We start from the raw sequence: 14,172 nt of genomic DNA, 5'->3' as shown, positions 1-14,172 counted from the left end.
CTTTGTGATGTATTGTCATATTCGATTTGCTAGTATTTTGTTTAGGTATTTTGTATCTGTATTCATCAGAGATATTGGTCTGTAGTTTTTTTCTTTTTTTTTTTTTTTTTTTGGTTATCCTTACCAGGTTTTGGTATTAGAGTAATGTTGTCCTCATAAAATGAGTTAGGAAGTAGCACCTCTTCTTCAAAATTTTGAAAGAGTTTGAGAAGTATAGGTATTAAATCATCTTTGAACATTTGGTAGAATTTACTAATAAAGCCATCTTGTCCTGGACTTTTATTTTTTGGGAGTTTTTGATGATTGTTTCATTTACCTTGCTGTTGAGCAGCCTGTTTAGATTTTCCAGGTTTTCATGATTCAGTCTAGGAAGATTATATATTTCTAAGAACTTGCTCATTTCTTCTAGGATATTGAATTTGTTGGCATGTAATCTTTTATAATATTCTTATATGATCCTTTGTATTTCTGTGGTATCTGTCATAAGTTCTCTTTCATTTCTGATTTTATTTGTGTCTTTTCTCTTTTTTCCTTTGTGAGTCTAGCCAGGGATTTGTCAATTTTCTTGCTCATTTCAAAGAACTAGCTTTTGTTGCATTTATTTTTTCCATTTTTTTGTTTTCAGTTTCATTTATTTCTGCTCTAATTTTGATTATTTCTTTCCTTCTGCTGACTTTAGGCTTCATTTGTTCCTCTTTTTCTATTTTTTTAAGATGAAGCATTAGGTTGTGTATTCGGGCTCGATCTTGTTTTGGGAGATATGGCTGTAATGACATGAACTTTCCTTTAATGACCATTTTTGCCGTGTCCCAAAAGTTTTGATATGTTGTACTATCATTATCATTCTTGATCTTTCTTTTTATTTCTTCTCTGACTCAGTTATTCTTCAGTAATATGTTGTTTAATCTCCATGTATTTGTGGTTCTTCCTGATTTCTTTTTGCAGTTGATCTTTAGTTTCAAAGCATTATGATCAGAGAATATGGTTGGTATGATTTCAACCCTCTTATATTTGTTGAGGCTCTCTGTGTCTCAGTATGTGGTCGATCCTTGTGTTTCTCTCTTTAGTTCTGTTAGTAATTGCTTTACATATTTTGGGGCTCCCTGATTGGGAACATAGATAATAATAAGCGTTTTGTCTTTTTGGGACATGATTCTCTTTATCATTATGAAGTATCCCTCAGTATCTTTCTTCACCTTTTTTATTTTGAAGTCTATTTCATCTGATATTAGCACTACTACTCCCACTTTTCTCTGAATGCCATTTGCTTGAATTATCATTTTCTACCCTTTCATTTTGCGTCTGTATTTGTCTTTGGTACTGAGATGTGTCTCCTAGAGGCAGCATATGGTTAGGTTTTATTTTTTGATCCATTGTGCAACTCTGTGCCTTTGTATTCTTGAGTTCAATCCAATTACATTTAGGGTGATTGAGGTCTTCTTACAGCCATGTTATCTGTCGCTTTCTTGTAGCTTGGTGTTTCCATTGTTTCCTTGTTTTTGTGTTTCTGTTTTATTTATTTAGGTTGGCTTTTGTTGGTTTCCCTCTGGTTCTTCTTGTTTTATGTTATATACTTCAGTTCTGAATCATTGGTGTGTGGGTACCATTATGAATATGTATACAGTTGTCCGTTTTCTTCTGCACGTGCCTTATCTCCATTCCCTTTTGTGAATTTGAATCTTTGAATCCTTCGCTTTTCAATCACTGTTTTCTCAATTTATTCCCATGTATGCTGAACGTTCATTACTATCTTGCTATAGCAATTCTCTTCTTATTGTTTCAGCTTATAATACCCTGTTCTTAGTAAGGGTTGCACTCCTCTGATTCTGTTTGCCTGATAGTTGCCTTACTCCTAATTATGTAATTTTTTTTTTTGTCATTTTGTTTTAGGTGAGCTGACCCCTTTTCGTATTTTCTGTAATGAAGGTCTCATAGTGAAGAATTCTCCAATTTTTTATGTCTGAAAAGGTCTTTATTTCTCTTTCATATCTAAAGGAGAGCTTAGCTGGATACATTATTCTAGGCTGGTAGTTCCTTTCATTTAATAGTTTGAATATTTAATTCCACTCCTTCCTGGCTTGTAAGGTGTGAGCTGAGAATTCCGACGATAATCTAATGGGTTTTCCTTTATAAGTTACCTTCTTGTTCTCCCTGGCTACCCTGAGAATTCTCTTTGTCATTGATTTTTGATAATTTTAATACAATGTGTCTTGGTAAAGGCCTTTTTGGGTTAAGATCATTGGGTGTTCTGTTGATTTCTTGAATTCCAAGCTCCAGTTTATTCCTTAGATTTGGGAAATTCTCATCAACTATTTGTCTGAAAATGCTTTCTAGTCCCTGTTCCTTTTTCTAATCTTTGATAATGCCTATTATTCTTATGTTTATTCTCCTGATGGTATCAGCTCGTTCTTGTATTTCTCTTTCATTATTTTTCATTCTTCGGTTTTCTCTCTTCTTCTGATTTATTTCTAGCTTTCTGTCTTCGATATCACTGATCCTTTCCTCCATTTGGTTGACTCTATTTCCCAAGCTTGCTATTTCATTTTTCAACTCTTGCAGTGTGTTTTTGATCTCTAGAAGACCTATTCTGTTCTTTTTGAGGGTTTCAATCTCCTTGCTCTGCTCATCTAGTTGTTTTTTCAATTCCTGAAATTGTTGATATGACTCATTTCTGAACTCACCGCATTTTTTCAGAAGTACCATCCTGAATTCTCTGTCATTTAAGTCATTTCTCTTTCTTTCTGAGATGCCTTGTCACCTTGGTTGTTCATGGTGTGTAATGGACTATTTCTCCTTCTGGGCATTAATGTAAGTGTATTCTGCTGTTTTTCCAGAAAGGAGATTTATTATATAAAGGTCTCTCTTTAGCCTGTTGCAAAGAAGGCACTTTTCTTTTGGTTTCCAGTAGGTGGTGTCTAAGCCTCTTGGATCCCTGCTTTATATAAAGCCTTAATAATGTCTTTTTTTTCCCTTATAGATGTTTAATCACGCTCTCTACTCTCAGTCTCAGTCCTTGTCAGTGTTAGTGACAGTTTCGGTAGCGTTCGCTCAGATTTCCCTGGGCTCCGTGGTGTTTGATCTCGGAGGATATGGGGGGAGGGGCCCTCTGCATTGGTAGTTGGCGGCTGCTGCTCAGCCTCAGTTTTGCAATCACAGCTGGTAAAAATCAACTGTTATTTCTCTGCTGTCTTGCTTCTCTGCTTTCTGCCCTGATGACTCGGCCCTGTGGCTGGTCGCGTGGAGCTCACAGCACTCTCAGGCAGCACTGTTCAGGGAAGTTGCCACACCTTCTTTCCTCTCCTTCCTCCTACAGGAAGCTCTGAGAGGCAGCTTCTTTATTTCTCCTTGTCTACCACTGGACACCTGGGGTTCTAAACTGTGATAGCTCTTATACACAGATTCCATGCTCAGATGTGCTGGTGTGCATTTTGTGTGTTTTTTGTTGAGTTTTAGATGATCAGCTTATTGTTGTTTCAAGGGGAGAGATATGGAAACATCTCTCACTCCACTATGTTTCTCCAAACTCCTCCCAAAAGTTTTGATCTATTGTATTTTCATTATTATTTGTTTTTATGTATCCCTTGATCTCTTATTTCATATTTTATATATTTCAGTGCTAGATATTTTAAAAAATAGTTTATACCTTTTTGTTGATACTTATACCTGAAATTTATTTCAGATTCGTAAGATTGTTTCAGTACTTGGAAATCAATTAATGCAGTCTATCTCATCAACAGACTAAAAAAAAAAAAATCATATGATCATATCAATACATTCAGAAGTGGCACTTGACAATATCCAACACCATTTATGATTTTAAAGAAATATAGCAAACTACAAATAGAAGGGAACTTCCTAAACTTGAGAAAGAACATCTACAAAATACCTATAGTTAATATCACCACTAGTGGTAAGAACTGAAATGCTTTCCCTCTAAGATCAGGAATAAGACAAGAATGTAGATCACCACTCCTATTCAGCATTGTACTGGAAGTGCAAAACATAACATCAAATGCTGTGAAGATGCAGAGCAGCAGGGACTCTCATTCATTGTTGATAGGAATGTGAGATGGTACAGCTGCTAGAGAAAACAGTTTGGCAATTATTTACAAAACTCGACATACTCTTATCATATGATCTAGATATTATTCTTTTTGGCATTTACCCAAAAGAGATGAAAACTTATATCCACACAAAAACCTGCACATGAATGATTAGAGGTGCTTTATTCATAATTGCCAAGAATTGGAAATAACTAAAATATTCTTTATTAGGTGAATGGATAAACAAACTTGGGTAAATTCACATAAAGGATTATTATTCAGTGATTGAAAAAATGAGCTATCAAGCCCTTAATGACATGGAGAAACTTAAGTGATTAGTGAAAGACGCCAGTCTCAAAGGCTAAATTTTGCATGATTTCAACTCCATGATATTATGGAAAAGGAAAAACTATGCAGAGAGTAAAAAAATTATTGGTTGTCAGGGGTTTGTGTCTTGCTCACATCAGTACTTATCTTTTTTTTTTTTTTAATAAATGCTACTTGTGAGGCATTGTAGTATTCTGCCTTAAACAAACAAACAAACAAACAAAAAACTAGTTTGACTTTCTCTCCTAAAACTATTTCTGATGTCAGAACTGCCAAATCAACTCTTAAGAATTTATGTATTTTTTAAGTGTTTACTTGGAAAGTAGTATAGTTACTGACACAATGCTTATTCTTCTCAAAACATTTTTTTAAATTATTGGAATTTAAATCTGTAATATGGAAAAAAAGCATATAATAGCATTAATTGTATTTTGAACATGTCAATGTCATTTGGGTTAAAGATACTATTTCTCAAAAAAAAAAACTTATCTAATTTTTTTCTATATATTTAAGAAATAATGAGCTTTGGTGTACCAGTTTCTTAAATTTGTATTTGCATTTAGATAATATGCCAACAAATTATTGAAAAGATCAAAGGAGTGAAGAATTAACTTAGGCAACTTTTTTTGTTTTTGTATTAAGTATCCGAAGATGATAACTTTAGAGGCATTTTCAGTTGTTATGGTGCAGTTGCTTGGAATTAATCTGGGATTGACATATGATGACATCTATAATTGTTACTGTCCAGGAACTACATGCATTATGAATCCTCAAGCAATGTAAGGTGTTATTTTTAACAAATCTATTTTCTTTTGGGAAGTGTTTGTAGTAGTCCTTGATTATAATCTCTTGCAATATAACTTGAGTAAGTATATTTTTAATAAATATTTATGTGCTTATTTAAAGTTTATTAAAGAAAATGAGTATTTCATATTGCAGACAATGTGCTTAATAGTTTATATTCAGTAGTATAGTATAGAGAGAAAATGGATGTTGATAATACTCTTCTGGAGTTTGCTAGTCTTGAGGTTAAATTTATTTATTCAGTCTAAAAATATGAAATAAGCATTTACTGCGTGACCGATTGTATGTTTGTCTTACCAGTGGTTAACATGATAGATATGTCCTAAATATATTAGTCCATCAGGAACAGAAAATTAAAAAAGCGCTCAGAAGAATAAACAAAATATAAACAGGTTATCATAGGTGCAAGAAGGAAATAAATAGGGAATACATGGGGAGAAGAAAATTTCTAATAACGTGGTCTACAAAAGTTTCTCTGAAGGAATAATTATAATGGGACCTGAAAGAGAAGGAATGAATCTGGTCATGTAAAGAACTTGTTGAAAACTTTGCAGGGTAAGCAAGTGAGTGATACTTGGATAGCAAGAAGCTTGAAGAGCTCAACAGAGTGGAATAGGAGATTGGAGAATGGGCCAGAGATAAAAATGAAAAACAAAAGAAATAGCTGGGACTATAAAAAAGAACATATAAGGCATAAGGAAAAGAAAATAAAATACGATGAGGCTAAAGAGGAATGAGTCTCGGGAAGAAGTCCAGGAGGTAATGTAGGATATGTAGAAAAGAGCCTGATCATGTAATAGTGATGCAGGAGTTGGGATTTTTATGATCAATGTAACAAAACGCATTTTTACTTGATTTATGAAGTATGGACAATAAAAATTAAAATGAATTTATATCAGAGGGAACAATAATATAGCAATATTTGGGAGATGATTCTCATAATAATTATAGCAATTTATTAAGACTGAGAGAGAGGGAAATGTCCAGAATGATTTGTAGGATTTTGGCTTTCACAATTTATTTACAGATATTGAAAAAAGGCAAATATTTTAGAAATAGACAAAAAGGGGGTTAATCTTGAGGCAGTTTGTATACGTTACTTTAGGAGTGCTGAGTCATTCATTAGAGTTAAGTACACAATTATATGGGTCAGGATCTCAGAGAACAAGGGATCTGAAATGTGTGAGCCATCAGCATACTGATGGGAATTACAACTATGAACAGACCATTTAGAAAGAAATTGAAAAAGGTGAAAATAAGTGCCTTAAGGCATAGCTTTGCATACTTCTCATATTTATTTATAGGCTAATTTAGGAAAAAGCAATGACATGGAGGAGTAGGAATAGAAATGAAGAAATATTAGGGTAAGAACCAGGATAGTATGGAATCTTACCTAGAGAGGACTGTGTTTAAAGAATAAGGGGGAGGACGGTATTTTAGTCTCCCCCAATTCTCTCACAAAATAGAGAGTAAAACTATGAAACAAACAAAAAAGCAAAAGCATCTGTTTCCAAAACTGGAGTCCACCAAAGATACCAGCTGGTCAGGCCTATCCACTGACAAAATAATAGCTGTATGCAGTAGGTAGCTGTGAAGAGGAAGTAAAAGAATCACAATGAGACCTCTAAAAATCTTACAAACTTCGGACACCAAAAAAAAAAAAAATAATCCCTTGAATGTTCCATAGCTTAGACCAAGGTGAAAATGGATGTTCGAACTCTAAGAAATAAAAATCAGTCTGATCTCGGAAGCTAAACAGGATTGGGCCTGGTTAGTACTTGGATGAGAGACCACCTAGGAAGACCAGGTGTTATAGGCATAAAAAATAAAATATATAAAAAAAAATATGGGATTGTAAGCTGACAAGGTCCTTGCAATCTGTGAGGTTAACCGAGGGTTGCCTTGCCTAAAAAAAATAATAATAATAAAATAAAAAATAAAATAAAAATCTTACAAACTAAAGAGCTCAGAAATACTTGACTAATCTACATGCCAAAAAGTTGTCCCCACTGAAACTGAAATATCAGTATGCTCATGTCATTATAGGAGCCAAAATTGGTGGGAATACAGATCACAGGTGAGAGCAAAAGGACTGAACTTTTCTTAAGATGCTGGTATAGCCTTGGTGTCTGTCCTTTAAAAATCTAATAACAATGAGGACATGTAGCACTCAGATAATATTTTTGAAATTATAGTACCATTCTCTACTAAGAGGAATGGGGGCACCTTGGAGAGATGATTGATTCTAGGGTTAAGGCAGAGAAAGTGCAAGTGAGCCTGGAACATCTTGTGTCAGAATATAAGGTGGTGTTCAAAGAATAGTGGATTTGTCAAAGGGACACAAAAGCCAGTTTGAAGGGCCTCCTTATAGCTAAATATGTGACAATTTGAGTGTCATAAGTAATAATGATAGTAATGTAAAATAGTAAAATAGGAAGATATGATTCCATATTTATGTAAATACATAAAAGAATAAATTGGAAAGTTAGAAATGGGAGATTTCCATAAAACCAAAGTACTTCTCTCTAAATAATTATTAACTGACAGACATACTTTTAATCATCTGATCTTAGAGAATTTTATTATTAATATAATAAATTAAAATCATGTGCCACTTGTTAGGATGCAACGAAATAAACTCTTGTGATATGTTGCCAAGATGCATAACTTCAGTCTAATTATGAGAAAACATTTCATAAATCAAAATTGAGGGACATTTTACCAAATAATCAGCCTATAATCATAAAGTTTTGAGGTTATGAAATCCAACAAAACCATAGGTTACTAGTATAAGAAGGCATGAAAATTAAATGCAATGATTGACCCCAAACTGGCTCTTTTTTCTGTAAAGTGATAGTATTGTGATGAAGTGGAATTCTGAAAGAAATTTGAGGATTAGGTGTTAGTAATGTATCAATATTTCCTGGTTTTACATATCTGTTTAAGGAGAATTTATTTCTATGTAAGAATTCTACATTAAAATATTTAGAGTTACCAAAACATCTTGTTGGCAACTTACGGTTAACTGTTTCAGGAAACAAAATTTATTCTTTGGACTGCATTTGTATTGTTTCTCTAACTTTGAGATTGTTACAAAATTAAACAAAAACTCAATAAACCATACATTTAGATGAATAGAAATTAAAAAGAAAAAGGAATCTAGGGCTTATGTATTTTATATACTTAATATGTAGATATTTTAATTGATTAATTTTCTTATCAAAGAACAAATATTCCTGATTTTTTTATTAACATAATCAACTATCTTCTATTCTTTCAGATTTCATTTAAATTTCTTAGTATATTTCATATTCTTAGTGATCATTAATGCTTCTTATAATTATTATAATTATGATTTTGGAAATAATACAAAAATAATAAATAATAGGTCATACTTAAATAGAGCTTTTTGTGTGCCAAATACTGTTGTATTTTAATATATTCCAGCTCATTTCATCTTAACTTCCTCTACTTGTTGGATTTCTATTCTATTCAGTTACCATAGAAATGGACTCATTGCTTTTATTTATGACTTATATTAAAAATAAAAGCACACTCTCTTTTTGGCTTTTTTTTTTTTTGAAACTGACGTTATACAGAATTAATAGTGCTATATTGAAGAATGTAACTTTGCAACTAATTTTATTTTATTTATCTAAGTAATATAATTTAATTTTAGACGTTCCCGTGGTGTAAAGTTTTTTAGCAGTTGCAGCATAGATGAATTTAAACATATAGTTTCACAGCCTGAATTTAAATGTCTTCAGAATCAAACAATTTCAAAAGTGAACGTCCAAGGAAGAGAATCAAGTTGTGGCAATAGCTTTAAGGAAAGTCATGAGGAATGTGATTGTGGCCTTCCAGAGGTTAGTGACAATCATTAATATTTCATCTAAATATTTGTTTTTGTGTTTCTCGTATAGTCTTATAAATATAGATGTGATATCAAAGGAGAGGGTTTTTTATTTTTTTATGCTGAGTTATTTTATCAGATATCTAAGATGAGGAGACATGGGGCATATGGTAACTGACTCATTCTGAATTTGAAGAGTTTATGGAGCAAGTGCAGCATGGATTAAATAAGATTTTCATCATTGTGTAACCATGAAGAGCAGCACCCACTTTCTGTAGCACAAATATCAGTACCATCAAGAATACCATCTCCTGAATTCCTCCCAAGTGACTACATTTGTTCTCTAAATTACAAAATGTGTATATTTGTTTACCTCCTCATTTAATTTCAGTCCTTGCATCAGGGGGAATTCATTTATTTTAACTTGTTTTCACAGAATGGAATCAATCATAATCCTTGGTTTGTTATTGCTTTATTTGGCTTTTTGCTAAGATCTTTATTTTTCAGTTGTGCTTGGTAAGATGACTAGTTTTTGAATTTTGTTGTACCTGCCTTTGATATACATATACATGGTGATTTTTTTGATAATCCGTATTTCCTAGAGTATATGAAAACTGTCTAATTATTAGGAACAAACTTCTATATAACTTGATTGCATCACAATTATAAATGAATGACCCAAATCTGTATTTTTACTAATTTCGATTGTCCAACCTCTCAGCATTTGAGGAAGCAGATCCTCCAGACCAAGACACGTGGTTAGATGATTGCAGCCATATTAATCTTTGGGAGAACAAAATCCATAAATACTAATCTGAGTGACTGCAAAATCCCTGATCCAAAGAAACCATAAAATAATTAATGACTGCTGTCGTTTTAAGCCACTAAGTATTTGTTATAAAGTAGCAGATAACCATTTTATGTGTATTGCTTTGCATGTCATAAAAATGTTCACATGTTTTCCTCTAAAGATATTTGGAAATATTTCTACAATTTACATTTAGATATGCAATCTTCCACAATTTTTTTTGTATCTACAATAAGGACATCAAATGGAAAATCATAATTTATTTAAAGATTGTTATTCCTGTCCTGCACTGAATCATAATATTGGTCATCGATCAAGTAAACATTTATGAGTTTTTCTGTTTTTTCTACACTTGTGCTAATATTATACTATTTTAATTATTATAGATTTCTATTACTTCATGGAATATGATATTATATATCCTCCAGCATTGTTATTCAAGTTAATGGTTATCTTGGGTGATGTGACCCTTTGCATATTAGTATGAATATCTGATTTGTTTTTTTAATTTTTTGCCAACAAAAAGATAGAAGACATTGTGTTGAACCTTTAGATAAATTTAAAGTTCAGTAAAATGGATGTATATTTCCCCATTTTTTATTTGTTTAATTTCTCTCAATTGTATTTTCTAGTATTCAGTATAAAGATCTTTCACTGATAAACTTTAACATTTTTATTGCTATATTTTTCATACATTTTTCAATGTAAATCATACATTGAAAAATTTTGTCTTCTCTTACTGATATATAACAATGCACTAGATATTTGTATTTTGACGTTTTTATAGCAGTCTTGCTGAAATCAGTTATTAATTTCATTACTATTTTTTTAGAATAGGAATATAATGTGAGCCACTATGTATTTTATATTTTCAAGTAGCCACATTCTTAAAAAGTAAAAAGAAATAAATAAGGTGAATCTATAATAATATATTTTGATTATTATATATATCCATTATAGGATCATTTCAACATGTCATCCACATAAAAATTATTATTGAGGAATTTTTATTTCTTTTTTATATTTATGTGTTAATACTATGAAAATATAATACATATATGTACAAGTATATATTTATAACATATGAATAAGGACACAGAGAGAGAGACATTACAGGAAATGGCTCAACAATAATGGAGGCTTTGTCAAGGAGCTGAACTCACACTCACCAAGCCCAAGAGTCAGACAAACTGAAGGAAGATCCAGGAGGAAGGGAGAGCAATTGCAGACCCAACTGTCCTTCACTTCATTGAGATGAGTCAGCAGAGCATCTTTAAGTTAACGCTGTATGAGTTTTGACTTTTGTGAATTTGGGATGGAGCACATGTATTTTGCTTATGAGGTGGGCATGAATCTTTGGAGACCATGTGGTAAAATGTGGTATGGTAACCCCCAAAGTTTCCCAAGTCCTAATCCCCATAATTTGTGAATATGTTGGCTTACCTGGCAAAAAGAACTTTGAAGTTATGATCAAGTTAAGGATCTGAGGAGAGAGAGATAACCTTATATCATGTGTGTGGGCCCAATGTAATCACAAAGGTTCTTATTAGAGGGAGGCAGGCAGGTCGGAGTCAAAGGATATGTGACAGTGATATATGAAGCTACTATACTGCTGGTTTTGAAGATGGAGAAAGAATCCATGAGCCAAGGAATGCAGATGGCCTCTAGCAGCTGGATAAGACAGCAAGATGGACTTTCCCTGGAGCTTCCAGGAGGAATGCAGAACTTCCAAAATCTTAGTTTTATTCCAATAAGACTCCTTTTGGACTTTTGACCTCCAGGACTATAAAATAATACATATATGTAGATTTAAGCATATATAAAGCATACTAAATTTATGGTAACATTTTACAGCAGAAGTAGGAAATTAATATAAGACTGAACCAATTTTGTGTTCCTTGTGGTGAACAAACTCCTTGAATGGATTTAAATATTCCCTGCCAAGCTGACTGCAGTTTTTCTGAGAACAGCAGTTTGGCTGTAATATAGCACACATAGATTCAATACATTGGGCAAAATCATTTCTTCCAAGACATTTGTAGCAACCTCAGCAGCAGCATTTTGCTGACATGAGGTAAGGATCCAATTCTTAAGAAACCGAAAGTAAGTATTATTAATGTGAGAAAGAGGTTAAGTACAGGAAGGAACCCTGTAGGAGGGAATAAGTATTCTGAAGTGTTCAAAGGAACACCTAGTGATCTTCATCAAGTGGATCAGTGATGTGATAGGTCCCCAATCAGAGTAGATGCTATGGGTCTGAGGAAAGTTTACAACAGACTTTTATTTTTTCTTAGGTAGTAAAGGCAGACCTCCAGATTTGATAAAATGTGGCTAAGGGAAACCATATCCATTTTCAAAAGTTTATCTCGGCCAAATGCTGTCTACCTCTAAAGTCGACATATCTCAGGTTAAGATTTCCTGGTAGAATGGGTATCCAACCTTAGAGTAAGGGAAGTGGTCATAGTCCAGATCAAGATCACCAAAGCATTCTGAGCTGTATTCATTTATATTGTTTTCCTTCTGACTTGCCAAGTTTTTTGAACTGTATATTGTTAATGTATAAGTGCTTACAAGCAAGGTAAATAAACAAAATACTTCAACAGAATTATATGCATAGAAACACAGCATAAACCAGATTGCACATATATGTAAAATTTTCAACACATTAATAATAAAAATTATAAAATTGAAACATATAAATGCTTATTATTTTTGCCTATTTACTAATTTTAAAATATTATTGTAAGTCTAGTAAAACATCATTCTTGCACTAAATAGATAACTGTATAGAAAGAAGGAAATCAGAATGCATTATTAAGGGCACTTACTATTTTTGTACTCTATGACCTAACAACTTTTTGAATTAAACTTTCGCATAAACTCTTGGAGCTATAAAAATAATAATGACAAAAATTTTCTTTTGAAACGTGTTTTACAATAATAAAATACTACAATTTAGAAACCTCTATTTTGTCATAATCATAACTTGTTGTAAATTCCCCAAATGATAGCTTCTTAAATTAAATTTATTGGGCTGACATTGGTTAATAAAATTGTATAGGTTTCAAGTGTATAATACAATAATATATCATATGTATTTTACATTATGTATTCACCACCCAAAGTCAAATCTCCTTTCATCCTCTTTACCCTTTTTTACCTTCCCTCTTGTTTTTTCGTCTGCTAACCACTAATGTCTGTGTCTATGAATTTTTGTATGTTTGTCTTGTCTTGTTTGTTGCTTTCATTTTTATATCCCACGTATGATGGTAATCATACAGCTTTCAGCTTTTTCTGTCTGACTTAGCATGATTGTCTCAAGATCGATTCATGTCACAAATGTCTGTATTTCACCATTTTTATGGCTGAGTAATATTCCATTGTATATATGTACCACATCTTCTTTATCCATTCATCTATTGTAGGACACTTTGATTGCTTCCATGTCCAGACCACCATTAATAATGCTGCTGTGAACATAGGGTGCATATACTTTTACAGATAAAGATTTTCAAATTTTTTGGGTAGCCAAAAGAAGGATTGCTAGGTCATAGGTAATTCTAGTCTTAGTTTTTTGAGGAAACTTTGTATTGTTTTACATTGTTGCTCTACCAATTTACATCACCACAAGCAGTGTGTAAGAGTTCTTTTTTCCCCACAACTTCTCCAACACTTGGTTGTTACTAGTTCTGTTGATGATAGCCATTCTAACAGATGTGAGTGGTATCTCATTGTGGATTTGATTCGCATTTCTCTAATAGCTAGTAAAGTTTTGCATCTTTTCATATGTCCATTAGTGGTTGGTATGTCTTCTTGAAAGAGGTGTCTGTTCAGGTCATCTGCCCATTTTTTAACTGGATTGTTTTGTTGTTGTTGTTGTTAAGTTGTATGAGTTCTTTGTATATTTAGAATTTTGGCTGCTTATTGGAGGTGTTGTTTGCAAATATCTTCTCCATTCAATTGGTTTCCTCTTTGCCTTGTTGATTTTTTTTTTCTTTTGCTGTGCAGAAACTTTTTAGTTTGATATAGTCCCATTCATTTATTTTTGCTTTTACTTCCTCTGGCTTTGAGGTCAAATTCATAAAATCCTCTCTAAACTCATGATCTATGAATTTAGTACCTATGTTTTCTTCTGTTCAATTCATTGTTTCAGGTCTCATATTTAGGCCTTTGATTCATTTTGAATTAATTTTTGCATATGATAATAGATAGCAGTCTAATTTCATTCTTTTGCATGTGGCTTTCCTATTTTCCTAGCACCATTTTTGAAAAGGCTTTCTTTTCTTTTCTCCATATTGTATGTTTTTGGCTCATTTGTTGAAAATTATTCACTCGTA

At 32.6% G+C, this 14,172-nt stretch overlaps 1 protein-coding gene across 1 annotated transcript in view; it reads left to right on the top strand.

The window, feature by feature from the left end:
- Nucleotides 1–14,172, top strand: part of LOC102896962 (A disintegrin and metallopeptidase domain 3) — an 80,250-nt gene that overhangs the window by 41,997 nt on the left and 24,081 nt on the right. Inside the window, exons 11-12 of the mRNA XM_025050018.1 lie at nt 5,013–5,149; nt 8,854–9,040. Coding sequence (XP_024905786.1) covers nt 5,013–5,149; nt 8,854–9,040 — 324 coding nt within the window. The remainder of the gene's footprint in view (nt 1–5,012; nt 5,150–8,853; nt 9,041–14,172) is intronic.

This window comes from Pteropus alecto, unplaced genomic scaffold (genome assembly GCF_000325575.1).
Source record: "Pteropus alecto unplaced genomic scaffold, ASM32557v1 scaffold24, whole genome shotgun sequence".
Lineage (NCBI taxonomy): Eukaryota > Metazoa > Chordata > Mammalia > Chiroptera > Pteropodidae > Pteropus > Pteropus alecto.
The sequence above is the reverse complement of the archived record's forward strand: the minus strand, read 5'-3'. Positions and strand labels throughout refer to the sequence as shown.